This window comes from Mustela nivalis (assembly GCF_964662115.1).
Source record: "Mustela nivalis genome assembly, chromosome: 1".
Taxonomy (NCBI): domain Eukaryota; kingdom Metazoa; phylum Chordata; class Mammalia; order Carnivora; family Mustelidae; genus Mustela; species Mustela nivalis.
The window spans coordinates 175301565-175315745 of NC_139020.1; the positions used below are offsets into that span (position 1 = coordinate 175301565).

At 39.2% G+C, this 14181-nt stretch overlaps 2 protein-coding genes across 3 annotated transcripts in view; one reads left to right on the forward strand and one right to left on the reverse strand.

Annotated features, from left to right (window-relative positions):
• The window catches only part of CNTN3 (contactin 3), a 336043-nt gene that overhangs the window by 178986 nt on the left and 142876 nt on the right, over positions 1-14181 (forward strand). For both annotated transcript variants that reach the window (XM_082740072.1, XM_082740073.1), the window contains one exon: positions 830-925. In XM_082740072.1, coding sequence (XP_082596198.1) covers positions 830-925 — 96 coding nt within the window. The remainder of the gene's footprint in view (positions 1-829; positions 926-14181) is intronic.
• Positions 11628-12057, reverse strand: LOC309869261 (dynein light chain Tctex-type 3). Its single transcript, XM_082740084.1, has one exon. The coding sequence runs from the start codon at positions 12012-12014 to the stop codon at positions 11664-11666; it is 351 nt and encodes a 116-aa protein (XP_082596210.1). The 5' UTR covers positions 12015-12057; the 3' UTR covers positions 11628-11663.

A 14181-nucleotide genomic window follows, 5' to 3' on the forward strand; every position in this document is an offset into this window, starting at 1 on the left:
GAATGAGAATCAGAATTTGTTGTCCTGGTCTGTGGCTGGAAGAAATTTAACAATTTGAAAAAATAATCACTGCTGATCAAAATAGCATTTGCTTTGATTGCTTTATTAAAAACATGGGGGACAAAAGTCTTTGGACATTGTAAAAATGATTTTCATTTTTTCACAGCTATATACGTAAAGGAATAGGAGGATCTAATTTACTGTGATCCTTTGAAGTCTACCGGGGTGGTAATTTTCAGTGATACACATCCTCTATGGAACCCTTCCAGACATGGGACAAATAAGACTTGTAACCAGAATCTGAATGTTTTTGCTTTTTTTTTGTGAATAACAACAATATTTATAGGTATAATAAAATTTATTTAGGCTACTTATGATAAAAAAAAAATGGGGGAGAGAAATTCATGAATGGCTGGCTTTTGTTAAAAGGTATACACATCTCCAAGAGGTGATGAATCACTATGGCAAATGTGGATATTGGTTTATGTATATTTTTGGTTCAAGATATTTCAAGTCCTTCTTTGAGTCTTACTGTGTGGTTATTTCTTTCCACTATGCTTTATCCTTTGGGATAGCCCAGGCCATTTCTGACACTATTCCAGCACCACAGGATTAATGGGTATATGGTTTTATCATATTGCTGAATTACTAAGGCGCCTTAATAATGAAATCAAAATCCTAATTTTCCTTCTCCAAGCAAATGTTCTCCTCTTGAGATTCCTGAGAAAGGGTTATAAAAATTATCCTGCAAAAGAATGGATTGTCTTTGTGAAGATTTGAATTTGTGTTGTCCTTTCTGAAATTCCATTTTGTTTTGTTTTCAAATCAGATCTTGAAAATTTTAAAACCAAAATGAGGAGTACGGTGTCTGTGCGTGAAGGCCAGGGGGTCGTCCTGCTCTGTGGCCCGCCGCCACACTCCGGAGGTGAGAAGTGGTCTGTTTGTGTTTTTTATACTTACTGAGTAAGTTTCATTGCAAGACCTACAGCATATGTACTGTTATTGCTCCCTTAAATTACCCTTAGAAAATTGATAACCCAAGTATTGGATTCTGTCAGCTGAGTTGGAATGTAAGAAACTCTACAAAAGAGTCCATCCAGAGAAGTTTATAAACATAATTTATTACAGCAAGAAGTGTTGTAAAGGCAAGTGAGATCAAGTTTGTTTCAATTACCTAATGGTGCTGAACAGTGCTTCTTATGCCATATCATTTGTTACTTAATTTTAGACTATGACATACATTAGAGTCTTTGTGGAATCTTTGTGGTTTCCTTCTTTCTCTGACTCCCTCCCTTCCCCTCTCTGTATCTCTCATATACACACTTAAACATGATGATTAATATATGCTGTTTGATATCTTTTTGTATGATACACACGTGAAAATGATGTGTGCATGTGTATTCACATCATTGTCATCAGGGTGTTGGAATTACAAATTGTATGCTACATTGGTATAAATTGAAATACTGCTTTAAGTTCAGAAGCTTAACAGACTAGCTATCCGAGTGAAAATGAACTTCAGCATGTATGAAAATAATTTAATAAGCACTGCTCCCCAGGAAGAGCCTGGAGTGTGGGTTTGATTTTGCTCTCATGCTTACTCCTGCAAACTTGGTCATTTGCGGGAACAAAGAGGGCATTATTAATATATAAATCACTGTTCTTGGAGAAACAAACTATTCTTTTTTTGAAAGGATGGGAATTACTGAGAGATAAATGTGTTAGAGAGGATTTTTCTGACCAGAGGCAAAACTGAGAAGTCTTCCCATCACAGTGAAGTTTATTCAAATGAAAATATGATGGATTTATTTGTTTTGTGACATACAGGTCCTTTCTCCCCAGTCAGTTTTAATCACAAAACTCTCAGTCCAATAAAACAAACATATCCCATCTTGGCTATCTGGGCACTTGAGGTATATGAGCCAAGAAAATATTGCAAGTGTGGGGCTTGACTAGCAGACATGATTGCCATGGTATTGGAGGTATAGGTTTATTTCAGGCTCCTCAATCTACTTCAGTAGTGTATATTTTCTGGAATCCTGACTTCCCAAAGAAATTTTAACTTTGAAGGGAAACAGAGTCTCGTGAATGCAGGTTAAATAGCTGAGCTCAAACTGGCTTGAAGAAAATAGGGAGTTTACTGGCCCCACATCACTGGGATGATTAGCTGGCCTCTGGTTGAGCTGTATAGTTGTCAGGGAGATGCACCACCCAGAAAGACTTGTGGCCTCACTGAGGGTACGGGTGAGCCTCCAGGTCTTAGCTCCCTTCCAGTCTCCTCAACTATAGAAAGTCAGTTGCACATAGTCTCACCCTGTCTGCAGCAGCCCACATCTGGTGACTCATCAGGGTAGGAATAAAAGGTCAGCCCTTTCTGCTCAACACTAGAGAGTTTGGGTGGGCAGTCCTAGAGCTTCCCACCAGAATATCCAGGGCATTGTTGGATCATATCACAGTTGGACTTCTTTTGCTTCCCAGTCCTCCTCCTGCTTCTTTCCTTTTATAAGGTTTGATCGTTGATAAAAATACTTGATCCCAAACTCTATCTCATTGTCTTTTCCCTGAGAACCCAGTCTGGCATTCTGCTGGAAGTTCAATTAATTTTATGAACAGTTGTCTTTTCCTTGTATCTCTTGGCTCTAATTCCCTCAGTGTTGATCCCATGTAATGTAGAATCCTTGTGGTGTCAAAGGTGGCCTTCAATAACTCCAAGCTCTTGTAGTCCCTAATGCTAGAGATGCTAATGAACCAGATAACCTGTTGCTTAATGGCTCTTGGTTTTAACTGAATCACCCTCATTTAGGGGATGGTTCCTGCAGTAGGAGGTCGGGGTCAACTGTCTACTGATAAGCACTAAGATGAGAAAAATATTTTCTACAAGAAAAGAGGGTTTTGCTATGAGAAAAAAAAAAGGAGGCAGTGTATCAGAAAGAATCAATGGTTAGAACTGCACATAGTAAGGAAGTATAAATATAAATTTATTTTTAAAACAAATGTAAAATAACAGCTGGAACATCTTAGTTTATGATGAGCTTTAGAAATGTTGGCCTGATTTAAGATCCTGACTGAGTGATCTCTAAGTGTTTTTACACTTAGACAGATTTGCTAATAACAAGGGCAGGACCTCTCCATTGACTAAGCTGTTGGATGAAACATGTTTCAAAAGATGAATCTTTTCTAATATCGTGCAACTGGAGAACTGTCGGTGACTTCCTGTATTTCTCTTCTAATTTTTTAGAGCACAGAGGTTGGGGCGACTGTGGAAGTCAAGTAGGACTGTAGATGAAAATGGAAAGAAACTGCCCCGGATATGACATGTTAGCACTGAAGAAGCCATACCATGCACACAGTTATAAAGAAGTGAACAAAAGCATGCCTTCTTCAGTGCTAGATCGTGCAGGAAAATGGTCAGGGCTCATGCGTCAGATTTAGATGCTGAAAACAGGATTCTCATTGATCCAAGTTTACCTAATGCTAAGATATTCACAATTTACATCCACTGCCCTGACACATTGGCCTGTGAACTCCTTGAAGACAGAGCCCAAGTCACTGTTAGCTCTGCACCCGAGTGCCCAAGGGAAAGTGAATGTCCACACATATGAAAATAAATTAATAAGCATTTAACGAGCAGCACAAGGCTGGTTGGTGTAACACGTAGTCAGTGAATATTAGCTGAATAAATGCACACATTCATGAGATGACTAAAGGAATCCTTTTTCTTAGAGTTGGTCACTTATAAAGGCTTTTTGAGAAATCACTAGACACTTTATTTCTAGAGGTCTAAGCATCTAAAAACCAGTATGCCCTGGGTGCGAACCAGACAGGTGCAGGCACTGACAAATGAGAGCGAACTCCAACCACAGCAGCCGATATCAGCCCTGCTTCCCAGCCCTTACTGACTTAGGGAGTTGTAATTCAATGAACGGTGTGAAGCAGGTCACAAAACAGCTGAAGCTGTGACACGAGGGCTTATCGGTCACATGGTATGTGGTGCCCATGGCCCACCCTGTGACCCTAGGAGACATGCACTTGCTTTTCTCTGTGTTCACCATTCTGCATTATCTTCATTCACTTCTTCCCATTTCTTCTTGGTCTCTTCTCAGGGACTGGAAATGTTTAATTATGTTGTTATTTTCTGATTACTGAAGACACCTTCATAGTCTGTTCATCCACCATATTCCTTATCAGAGCCATACCCTACCAGAGGAGGCACATAATGGCAAACTAATCATAATCATAGTAATAGTAAAAATAATATTCCTAGTTCTAAGAGCCTGTATTTATGGAGTTCTCCTTAGATGCTAAACAGTGTGATGGCTCTTCTTAGAAATCATCTGCTAGAAGATTCTTTTGGTTAAAAGTATGGAGAGGAACTGGTTGAGTGACAATATAAGGGTCAGGAAGCTTCCATTCTGGAGATGCCAAGGGACTCAGCTCTCACCCAGCCAATACCTGAATGCCTTGAGTCCACACTCCTTGCTTATAAATGATGGGTGAAGCAGGAAGCTGGAAAAGAAATTTCAGCCCTGAGTGACCCAGCTGTTACTCAGCGCTACAGTTTGGGAGTTTACGAAGTGTGGCTTGGAGAGAAAGTAGTCTTCTTAAAATCATAGAACTCTGAAGAAATAGAATTAGATCCTCAACACCTGAGTCCTGGGCCATGGCTCCTTCTATTATGGTACAGCCTAAACCTGCCCCCAGGTGCCGCTCTCTAAATGGTTGTAGTACAAAGAAACAGAGTCCCTTAGTGAAAATGTCACTATCCTAAGCCAAGGGCTTCTGACATTTCAGATCAGATGCAGCAGAGTTAGTGGTTTAGTTTTTTGGGTTTTTTTTGTGTTTTTTTTTTCTTTGAAGATTTCATTTATTTATTTGACAGAGAAATCACAAGTAAGCAGAGAGGCAGGCAGTGAGAGAGGGGGAAGCAGGCCCCCCAGCTGAGCAGAGAGCCCGATGTGGGGTTCGATCCCAGGACCCCGGGACCATGACCTGAGCCGAAGGCAGAGGCTTAACCCTCTGAGCCACCCAGGTGCCCTGTGGTTTAGTTTTACTATCCAAGGCCATTGTTTATGGAAACACAACAGACAACAGAGCAGCAATGCCTAAAGTCCTTGTGAGCAGAAATCCCCCCAGAGTTCAACCAAATGCCCAAGTCAGGTATGTGCTAGTCCAGGGCTTCTGAGAGTTTGATGGCAAATGAATCAACTGGGGACCTGCTAAAATGCAGATTCTGAATCAGTGGGTCTTGGCTGGAGCCTGAGATTCTGCATTTTCAATAATCTCTCTCAGGAAGCTGATGCTACTGGCCCATGGACCATATTCTGAATAGCAAAATCCTAGCCTCTCTCTTCCATTATGTGGAGTCCCTAATGATTTCCCTGTTACCTATTTCTGCCCTCACTCTTCCTTTCTCCCTAGCCAGTTTCTTGTCCTAAACATTAGAATATGTTTTGTAGTTTGAGAACCAAAATATTACATCTCCACTGAGGACATCACTTTATTTTTCCTCCATTCACGACTAAAGAGTCTTTCTCAAGATGATCTTCACTCAGATTGATGTCCTTGTTTGGTGGCCTTCCTGGTCTTGAACAGATTTATATATACTTAATGTCTCCTAAAACTTTTATCTTTCCTTTTTTTTCTAAGTCCTGGATGTAAGAGGGTTGCCCTTTCAGTGTTGGCCTTGAAATAAAGGGGCTAGAGTCCCAAGCATAGCAGCAATCATGGTTTTATCTCATGACTTCTAACCTCCCAGGCATGACATGAAAGGCAAATGTAACCTTGAACTTGACATTAGTTTAGATCTAGGAATTCATAAAGAACCTCACCAAAAACAGACTCTTCAGATTTTGAAATTAGATTATATGACATGAATTAGGTGCTGATGGAAACCATTAGTTGCGTATATTAGTTTCTGCAAAACCCCTTTGAGAACGTCTCAGATTTCTGAGTGAGATGATGCTTTTATCTTTTAAATCACAATAAAAAGAAGATATCAAGGTACAAAGACACAGCAGTTATAGTATGCCATGCATTTTTTTTAACCATCAAGAGATACAGTGTGCCCCCAGTTTTATCTTTCCCACACTGCTTTCTGCCGTCTTCTTGTGGAGGGGACACTTCAGGAGTCTCTAAAGAGTCCTGGGCTAGAAAGACATTCCTCCTTTGGTGATGGGGAGGTCATAGAGTTGGGACTCACACCAAACGTGTTCTGTTTGGCATTGGGTCATGTTTCTTCTGTAGCCAGCAACGTGATCTGTAAGAGCTACTTCACAGCTATTTATTGAAGGTCACAAGTGCTGATTTTACCTTTTTTTTTTTTTAATTTCAAGGTTTAAAAAATATATTTTTAAAATTTTCTTATTAACATATAATGTATTATTAGCCCTAGGGGTATAGGTCTGTGAATCGCCAGATTTACACACTTCATAGCACTTGCCATAGCACATACCTTCCCCAATGTAAGGCTTTTTTGTGTGTGTGTGTGTGACTTTTTAAATTATTGACCCATAGTAAAATTGCATTAAAAATCTCTTTTCTTGTAAATAAATTATTTACTTTCTATTGTTCATTTGGGATAAAAATCGGAAATATTCTCCCAGAATGGACTAGGGAATTCTACATGTTCAAAGCCTAAATGAGGGTACTGAAGTATGGAAACTGCATATATTATTTATACTCCTGTAATTCACTTATGCAGATAATTTATAAGAAAGTGGCAGCAACCTGGGGCTGCTTTGCTTAAGAGCAGTCACCATTTATTTCATGCCAATAAGAAGGAAAAATTGTTTCACGGTAGGTGACAATTAGGAATTTCTCTTAGGAATCCCTACAACTCCTAAGCAACACAGGTCACCGTCATTTGAGAGGGGACTTATTGTCCACGCATTCTGTGACATTTTTCTGCCATTTCCTGTCCGTTGGCTTCTCTACAGAACAACTCAGTATCTCTCTGAGGCAAGGGGAATTAAAATCCTCTTAGAAAGTTGTTGGAAAACTAGGAATTGATGAGTTAGAAATAAGATACTGGACATGGATTATCTGTAGCTTTAATTATTAATCTAGTTACCAACAGTGTGAAAAGCTGGGAATTAGTGTAATTACCATGCAGTTGCTGGTATCACTATAAAATCATTAGAAATTCAAATGCACTGGAGAAATTACCCTATTATAAATAAGGTTAGAAGACTAGTTCATGGATACTTCGTGATAAATATTAATTAGACAGGAATTCATAGGCTGGTCAAGTTTATTACATGCACACATGTTAAGGAAGAGTTGATTTGTGTTTAAAGATGGCTGATGATATTAATTCCAAGTAAGGAAGAGGCGGTAGGCTCTCACCATGTTTGGTCTCCGATCCAGCTTCCTGTCTGTGCTGTGTGTATCCTCTTCCTGACATGACAGCCCAGGCTACTGCCATCCACTCACAATAACATGGCCTTTGGGATGATCAAAGGACCATGTGAGATGCCAAATAGCAGGTAGTGAAGGCTGAAGTGCCTTTATGCTAAAAATTGCTTTGTAAATCCTGGTGTGACAGAGGTGAGAACCATTAGCAAGATAACCAGATGGCATGGGATTTACACCCACTGTATCAGCTGTATTAAACATCTTTGGTGGGGTTTGTTTTTATTTTTTTTCTCTTTCTTTCCTTCCTCAAGACTGTAAAGGGAAAGTCATCTCTGGTAGCTTAGACAAAACAAGCCTGAGGAAAAGGTGCCAAGTGGGAATTCTAGGAATTTGCTGGTTGTGTCCAGTTGCTAGACCTGTCATTAACATGACAAGACACCTTGATGGGCTTTTTGATGGACTTTTTGATGGGATTAACTCAGAACTACAACTTCCACAAATAAAATGTGAACTTAACACCATTTTGTCTTAGATGCTCTTTGTTCCTTAAACTCCCCTTCTCTACCATTCATGCTTGTAATCTCATCAAACTTAAAACAATAGTTTCTCTGAAATAAAGAATATGTAGGACGTTCCCGGGCTTTTTGGCTTCCATCACATTTGCACCAGTCACCCTGTGAAATGTTTCTCTGAAAAAGCATTCAGGAACCCAGTGGTTTCTCCTTCCCTAGAGCTGAAAGAGCTGTATCTTAACAGGCATTTATGTCCTCACAAGTTGTGAGATCAAGATAAATCAGATGACTGGTGGATTCCTGAGAAATGAGCATCTGTGCCAGGAGAGCAAATCGCTCTGAATGTATCGCTCCTAACTGGGGAAAGGGGAGTGGACAAGGTCAGGTTAACATGTCATGCCAAATGTTAGAAAAGCCGTCTGTAGACGGAATGAATAGTGTATCGCTACTGTAAAACTATTTTTGAATCCATTTCAATTCTGATGTGACTGTTGACATTTACAGGAGTCCAAAATATTAACAAATTCATAGTAGCATTCAGACAAGTATGTTCTGAGTCAATTGACGCACAAACCTCAGCTGCTATTGTATCGATAAAGCAAAATATTTTGATCTCTAGAGGAAATATCTGTTGTAGTGACTCGTCTTAATTGCTGAACATCCATTTTGTGGTTGGAAGTGGAGATGAGAAATCCGGTTTCTCTGAAGTACTTAAATGTGGAATCCATGAATGAGAAATATTCATGGAGTCTGCCTGTTGTCTTTGCTTCTATTCTTTTTTCCTTCTTTCCTTCCTTTTTTTCCATCCATCCATCCATCTATCCAACCATTTTATTCATTCATTGATTTACTCATGCATACATCAAACATATGTTGATGTGTAGATGCTTTATGTTTTATAATACTATTTTACTATAATAAATATAACCCTTGACTTAAATCATCTTAGTATTAAGTAGAGAAAAAACCGCAGGCATTGTCGATAAATACATAGGAAGGTATTCACCTGAGTATTTGTTGAAGCTCACCCCAAACCTCTCCCGAAGTGAAAAATCCTGAAAGTATGTAAGAAATAGGAAGATAAATAAGAATCCTCTTGTCTTCGAGGGCTTCTGGCCCCACAAGAAGTGAAAAGGCGGATTTGCTAATGACTGGTTAGCCCTGAAATAGCAGTAATAATATCATTATTCAATCAGACACAGGGTTTATTGTTCATAACATCAAGGAAAAGGTGTATTATTCTTATTCTGCATTGACAAGCTAAACCTCAGAGCAGTTAGGTGATTTGTTGAAAGCTGTACAATAGAAGATTTGGGCTTCAAACCTAGATCTGTTGCTTTTTGAAGGAAAATTTTTCTATGTTCACAAAAATTACAGGCTTCAGTTTTTTGATTTACATATTATCTGCCTACTAGTGTGGTGTTTTACTGAACCTTTTGATACATGCAAATACATAATTAAAATGTTTATAAGCACCTCTACCCTGTCCTACTCTCTCTGTCTCTCTCTCCCTAGCTCTCTCTTTCCCAGACATACTTACGAGGCATAGTGGGTGCAAGCCAGGTTTCTAAGAGTTAGCTTGCTTGAGTTCCAGTTCTAACTCTGACATTACTACAAACTTTGGACAAATTGCTTAACCTCTGAATCTGTTTCATATCTGTAAACAGGGAATAATCATAGAACTTATCCTTACAGAATGGTTGTGAGGGTTTACAAAGGTAATACATGTGATTTGTTTGAAATATCTGATTTATTTATTAGACAAAAAATATGCTACAGTCCTAGTATTTTTACTATGTGGAAAAATATCCAAATGGGGCACCTGGGTGGCTCAGTCAGTTGAACGTCTGCCTTCAGCTCAGGTCATGATCCCAGGGTCCTGGGATCAAGCCCTGCAGTGAGCTACCTTTTCAGGGGAGAGATGCTTCTCCCTCTCCCTCTGCTGCTCCTCCTACTTGCTCACATTCTCTCTCAGATAAATAAATAAAATATTTAAAAATAAAATATTTAAATAATTATTTATTTAATATATATATTTTTATGTATGTTCAATTTTTATATTTAATTTATATTTAATTTATATTTATATATATTTAATAAATATATTTATTAAAAACAAATATATATTTATATATAAATATTTTAAAAATATATTGTATTTTTTTCTTTTACTCCAGAGGATTTATTTGCCTGAAATATTTGTGCCCCACTTTGGAAAACATGGTTCTAGAAAATATTGGGATTTCCTCCTTCCTTATTGGTTAATCTGTGGTTGGGGAGGGAAGACTTGATTTTTTTGTTTAAGAACACAGTGACACTTAGAAATAGGGGAATGGGGATGCCTTTGAGATGTTTATCCTGTACAAGAATCAGTGACTGCCTCTCTCCAGGGACGTCCCAGCCCAGAGGTTGTCCCTACTGTCGAGTAGTTCCAGCTGGCCTTGGCTGATTGGCCCAGAGAAGGACACCTGAAACAGGCTAGGCCAATCAGATGCTTTCTTCTGGAAATTTGGTATTTTTTTTTTTTTTTTGCAAGTTCACGAGGTATATTTATTATTCCTTTAAAATCAGGCCTCAATAACAATAATCAAAAGCAAGCCTTAACCAAACAAATATTTTGGTCACTATTATAATCCTCAAGAGCACAAAAGCCAGCAGTGCAAAGTAAAAGAAAGGTAATGGCTATGAGAATTTTTGACGTGCCAAAAAACGTCTATCACCGCATGAAACTCTCTCCTTGTATTTTCTTAATATTCTTCTTAAACATTGAAAAATTATTCAGCAATATAGCAAACATGCACATAGTATTCCTACAAGAATACCATCACTGTCTTAATATTGTCAGTACTAATACTAAGCCTTTCTTTCCCCTCAAAATGCAATGAATCGTGGTTCCACTCCCTATGTATATTAGTGTTAGTGGTAATACGTAAAATTTTGTTTTCCAGCGTAAATAACCAGATTGACTTAGCGTTTGGTGACCAGTTGTCAGACCAACTATCTACCACCATCTATTTTCTCATCTTTTATTTTCTTAATAAATACAGCTACATTTCATAAGCCCTGAGATATTCGTTAACCTGCTAATGATTGTATACTTTTAATTTATACTTGACTCTACTCAATTTGAACCCCATGTAGTAAGTATTTAAATTACTTACAGATGGTTATAACTAAACCAATCACAAAACTGACTATCTATATAGTTATACTGCTAGTAAGGCCTTTAACTAATAGTTGCATATTATATGCATTTTTTTACTTGGTAGGAGCAATGCTTAAACTGACAATTCTCCATCAGCAATACGTGCTTTTCATTTTGCTTGTTTCTCTGTGGATAACCAGATTCATTTTCTTCTTGTAAAATAATTCTTTATTTCTTCCCCAAATATGTTAGCTGTCCCACTGAACAGGTGCCAAAGGTAACTTAGAAGTCGCACAGTATATTGATAATTACAATGCTGAGAGAGAAATAAGCATATAATAAGGATCCCATACATGTCAGCTCTACGTGAAATGAGTCAGTGTAAGGTGGCTGTCAGTGTCATGTACTTTTTAGCACACATGGTCATGAACTTTGCCGAACTAGAGAATTCAGGTTACCAGATTTATTTGGCCCTCAAATGTAAATCCAAGAATTTTAAACTTAAAAAACTGTTTCGACAATTCTCAGAAAAAAGTAAATAAATCGCTGATGGTTGCTACTATAGTAATAGTTGGTAGGGAAAAAAAGCCGAACAGAATTATTTCACTGACAAATTCTTAAGTTAATGGCTTTGGCCGAACATTTTTAGTCTGTTACAGGACAATAGCAATAGCGAAAACATTGACAATACAGTTCATGGTTCGGTTCTCCCATCTTATGGTACAGGTTCCGTCAGATGTAGTATCCCAAAAACATGAGCTGGCTGTGTGAAAGCCATAGGCACTCCTCTGGACCACTGCACAGGTCACAATATATTTATAAGCTTTTCCCAACTTAACCAGATGTGTCAAGGATTGCTCCACTATGCTTGCGGTCCACTGGTTGATGTTGTTCTGGTTATAATCCTCACCACCCAAGACTCCATCTATACACTCTTTAACAATATTGTGCGCTTCATCAGCATTGAAGCCAACCTCATCGCAGTGGCGGTGGTAGTCCTCCATGGTGGCGCCGACTCTCCCGGGGGGCGGAGCGGTGGGCGGGTCGAACTCCTGGAAATTTGGTATTTGACCCGAATTCTGAATTTTGGAGTTTGAGGCAAACTTATTTCTATTATGTAGACTAGACAGCTAAGAAAGCTGATGCACCTGGAGCAGAGATGGAGCCCTGCCAGGGATTAAGAAAGCCCAAGTGGGATTGGGGGGTATGGCGTCTGGATGGCCCAGTTGGTTAAATGTCTGCCTTCAGCTCAAGTCATGATCTCAGGGTCTTGGAATAGAGCCCTGCATGAGGATCTCTGCTCAGCTGGGAGTCTGCTTCTCACTATCATTCTCCCTCTGTGCTCTCTCTCTCTCACTCGATCTCTCTTAAATAAATAAAAACCTTAATAAAGGAAAAAAAAAAAAAAGAGAGAGAGAGAGAGAGAAACCAGGGACAGAGAGTAAAGACTAAGGATGGCTTAGCATGAGTGTGGTCAAGTTGGGCAAGGGGCAGAGAGAGAAGGAGAGAGACTCTGAAGCAGACTCCCCAGTGAGCACAGAGTCGCATGAGGCTCGCAATCCCAGGACACTGAGGTCATGACCTGAGCTGAAATCAAGAGCCAGACGCTCAACCAACTGAGTCACCCAGGTGGCCCATCCTATCTATACCCAGCATCAGGCTTCCTGCCTTCCCCTTCTACTTCATTCTCAAATTCCCTAAGTGGCCTTCCGTAGTACAGTGAGAAAATCATTTTCTCCCACTCTAACGACTGCAGAGTTTTCCTCGCTCTGATTCTATCCACCCACAGACAAAAGTCAGAAGGAGACTTAAGCCCATCAAGAAAATTACATGGGTAAGCTGGAAATTTAAATCCACTGTTACAGTGATAAGTGCTTCAACAAGAACTTATTTAAAAATTGCAGAGCTCTGAGGGATGGTTTCTGCTTTAAGTAAAAATAAGGTTGTTAATTTAGTGCAAATCACGGCTGGTAAAGGCTTTGTTTCCTAACATTCTAAGCAGAAACTGAGAATGATCATTAGTCGGTGCTTTTTGTCATTAAAAACAAACAAAGCAATACAAACATTGCAGTAGTCCTAAGAAGGAATCTGTGCACTGGTAAGAGCGAGGGCGACACATTGGATGCTTTGCCATGAAAATGTACTTATATGGACCTCGTGTTTTAAATAAGATTATCAGAGCTGCGGTAACAAACTTGAAAATAGATTAGCTCAAACCCAGCTGTGTTTCTTGTTCAGTTAAGGTCCAAGTCAAGCTCTCTGGCTCCAACCATTTATGCCCCTTCATTGCATCTAAAATCCATGGTCATTGCCTCTGTCTCCCTCAAGCAGGCAGAAAGAAAAGGGTGAAAGAAGCCACATGGGCGGTTTTTATGAAATAGGTGTAGATGTTATACGTTACCTATGTGCCCATTCTTTTTTGTTTGCTTAAGATTTTATTTATTTATATATTTAGTTATTTACAGAGTGCTCATAGGGGGAAAGGGCAGAGGGAGAAGGAGAGAGAAATTGGAAACAGACTCTACGCTAAGCACAGAGGGAGCATGACGTGGGGCTCAATCCCACGACCCAAGATCATGACCTGAGCCAAAATTAAGAGTTGGATGCTCAACTGACTGAGCCACCCAGACACCCCACCTATGTGCACTTTCTGTTGACTGGTCTCCAATCACATGGTCCCACTGAGAGCAAAGGAGGTAGGAATATGTGGTCCAGTCTATGCCAAGGGAGAAGTGAGAACAGGTTGGAAGTATGGCTAGCCTGTCTCTGCCTTGCTTCATTAGATCTGTGCCTTTAAAAATGAGCACAGGAGGACCTGAGACATGAGATACAGTCACGTGTCTTAAGGGCTTATTCGTGAACTCTAGTAGCTATGTGAGAAGTTTTATTTGGAGAACTTGTTTAAAATGTCCATTCCATGATCTCTCTTTGAGATTTTGACTCAATACTGTGGGGTCTTTCTTGGGAATCTGCACTCTTGATAAATGACTCAGGGGGATTTTTGATTTAGATGGTCTTTGAGTAACACTTTAAGACACGCTATCATCAAGTCATAAAAATTTAAATGTTGTAAAGAAATATTTCAAGGAATGGAGGAATGCCATTTATGATGAAGAAAGTGTAGGCCTTGACTATTTCAGTGGTTGATTTTATTAATAAGGACAATTTAGA

What these genes read in the sequence shown, in the direction of transcription:
- LOC309869261 (XM_082740084.1), bottom strand. Translation starts at nt 12,014, where the DNA reads ATGGAGGACTACCACCGCCACTGCGATGAGGTTGGCTTCAATGCTGAT.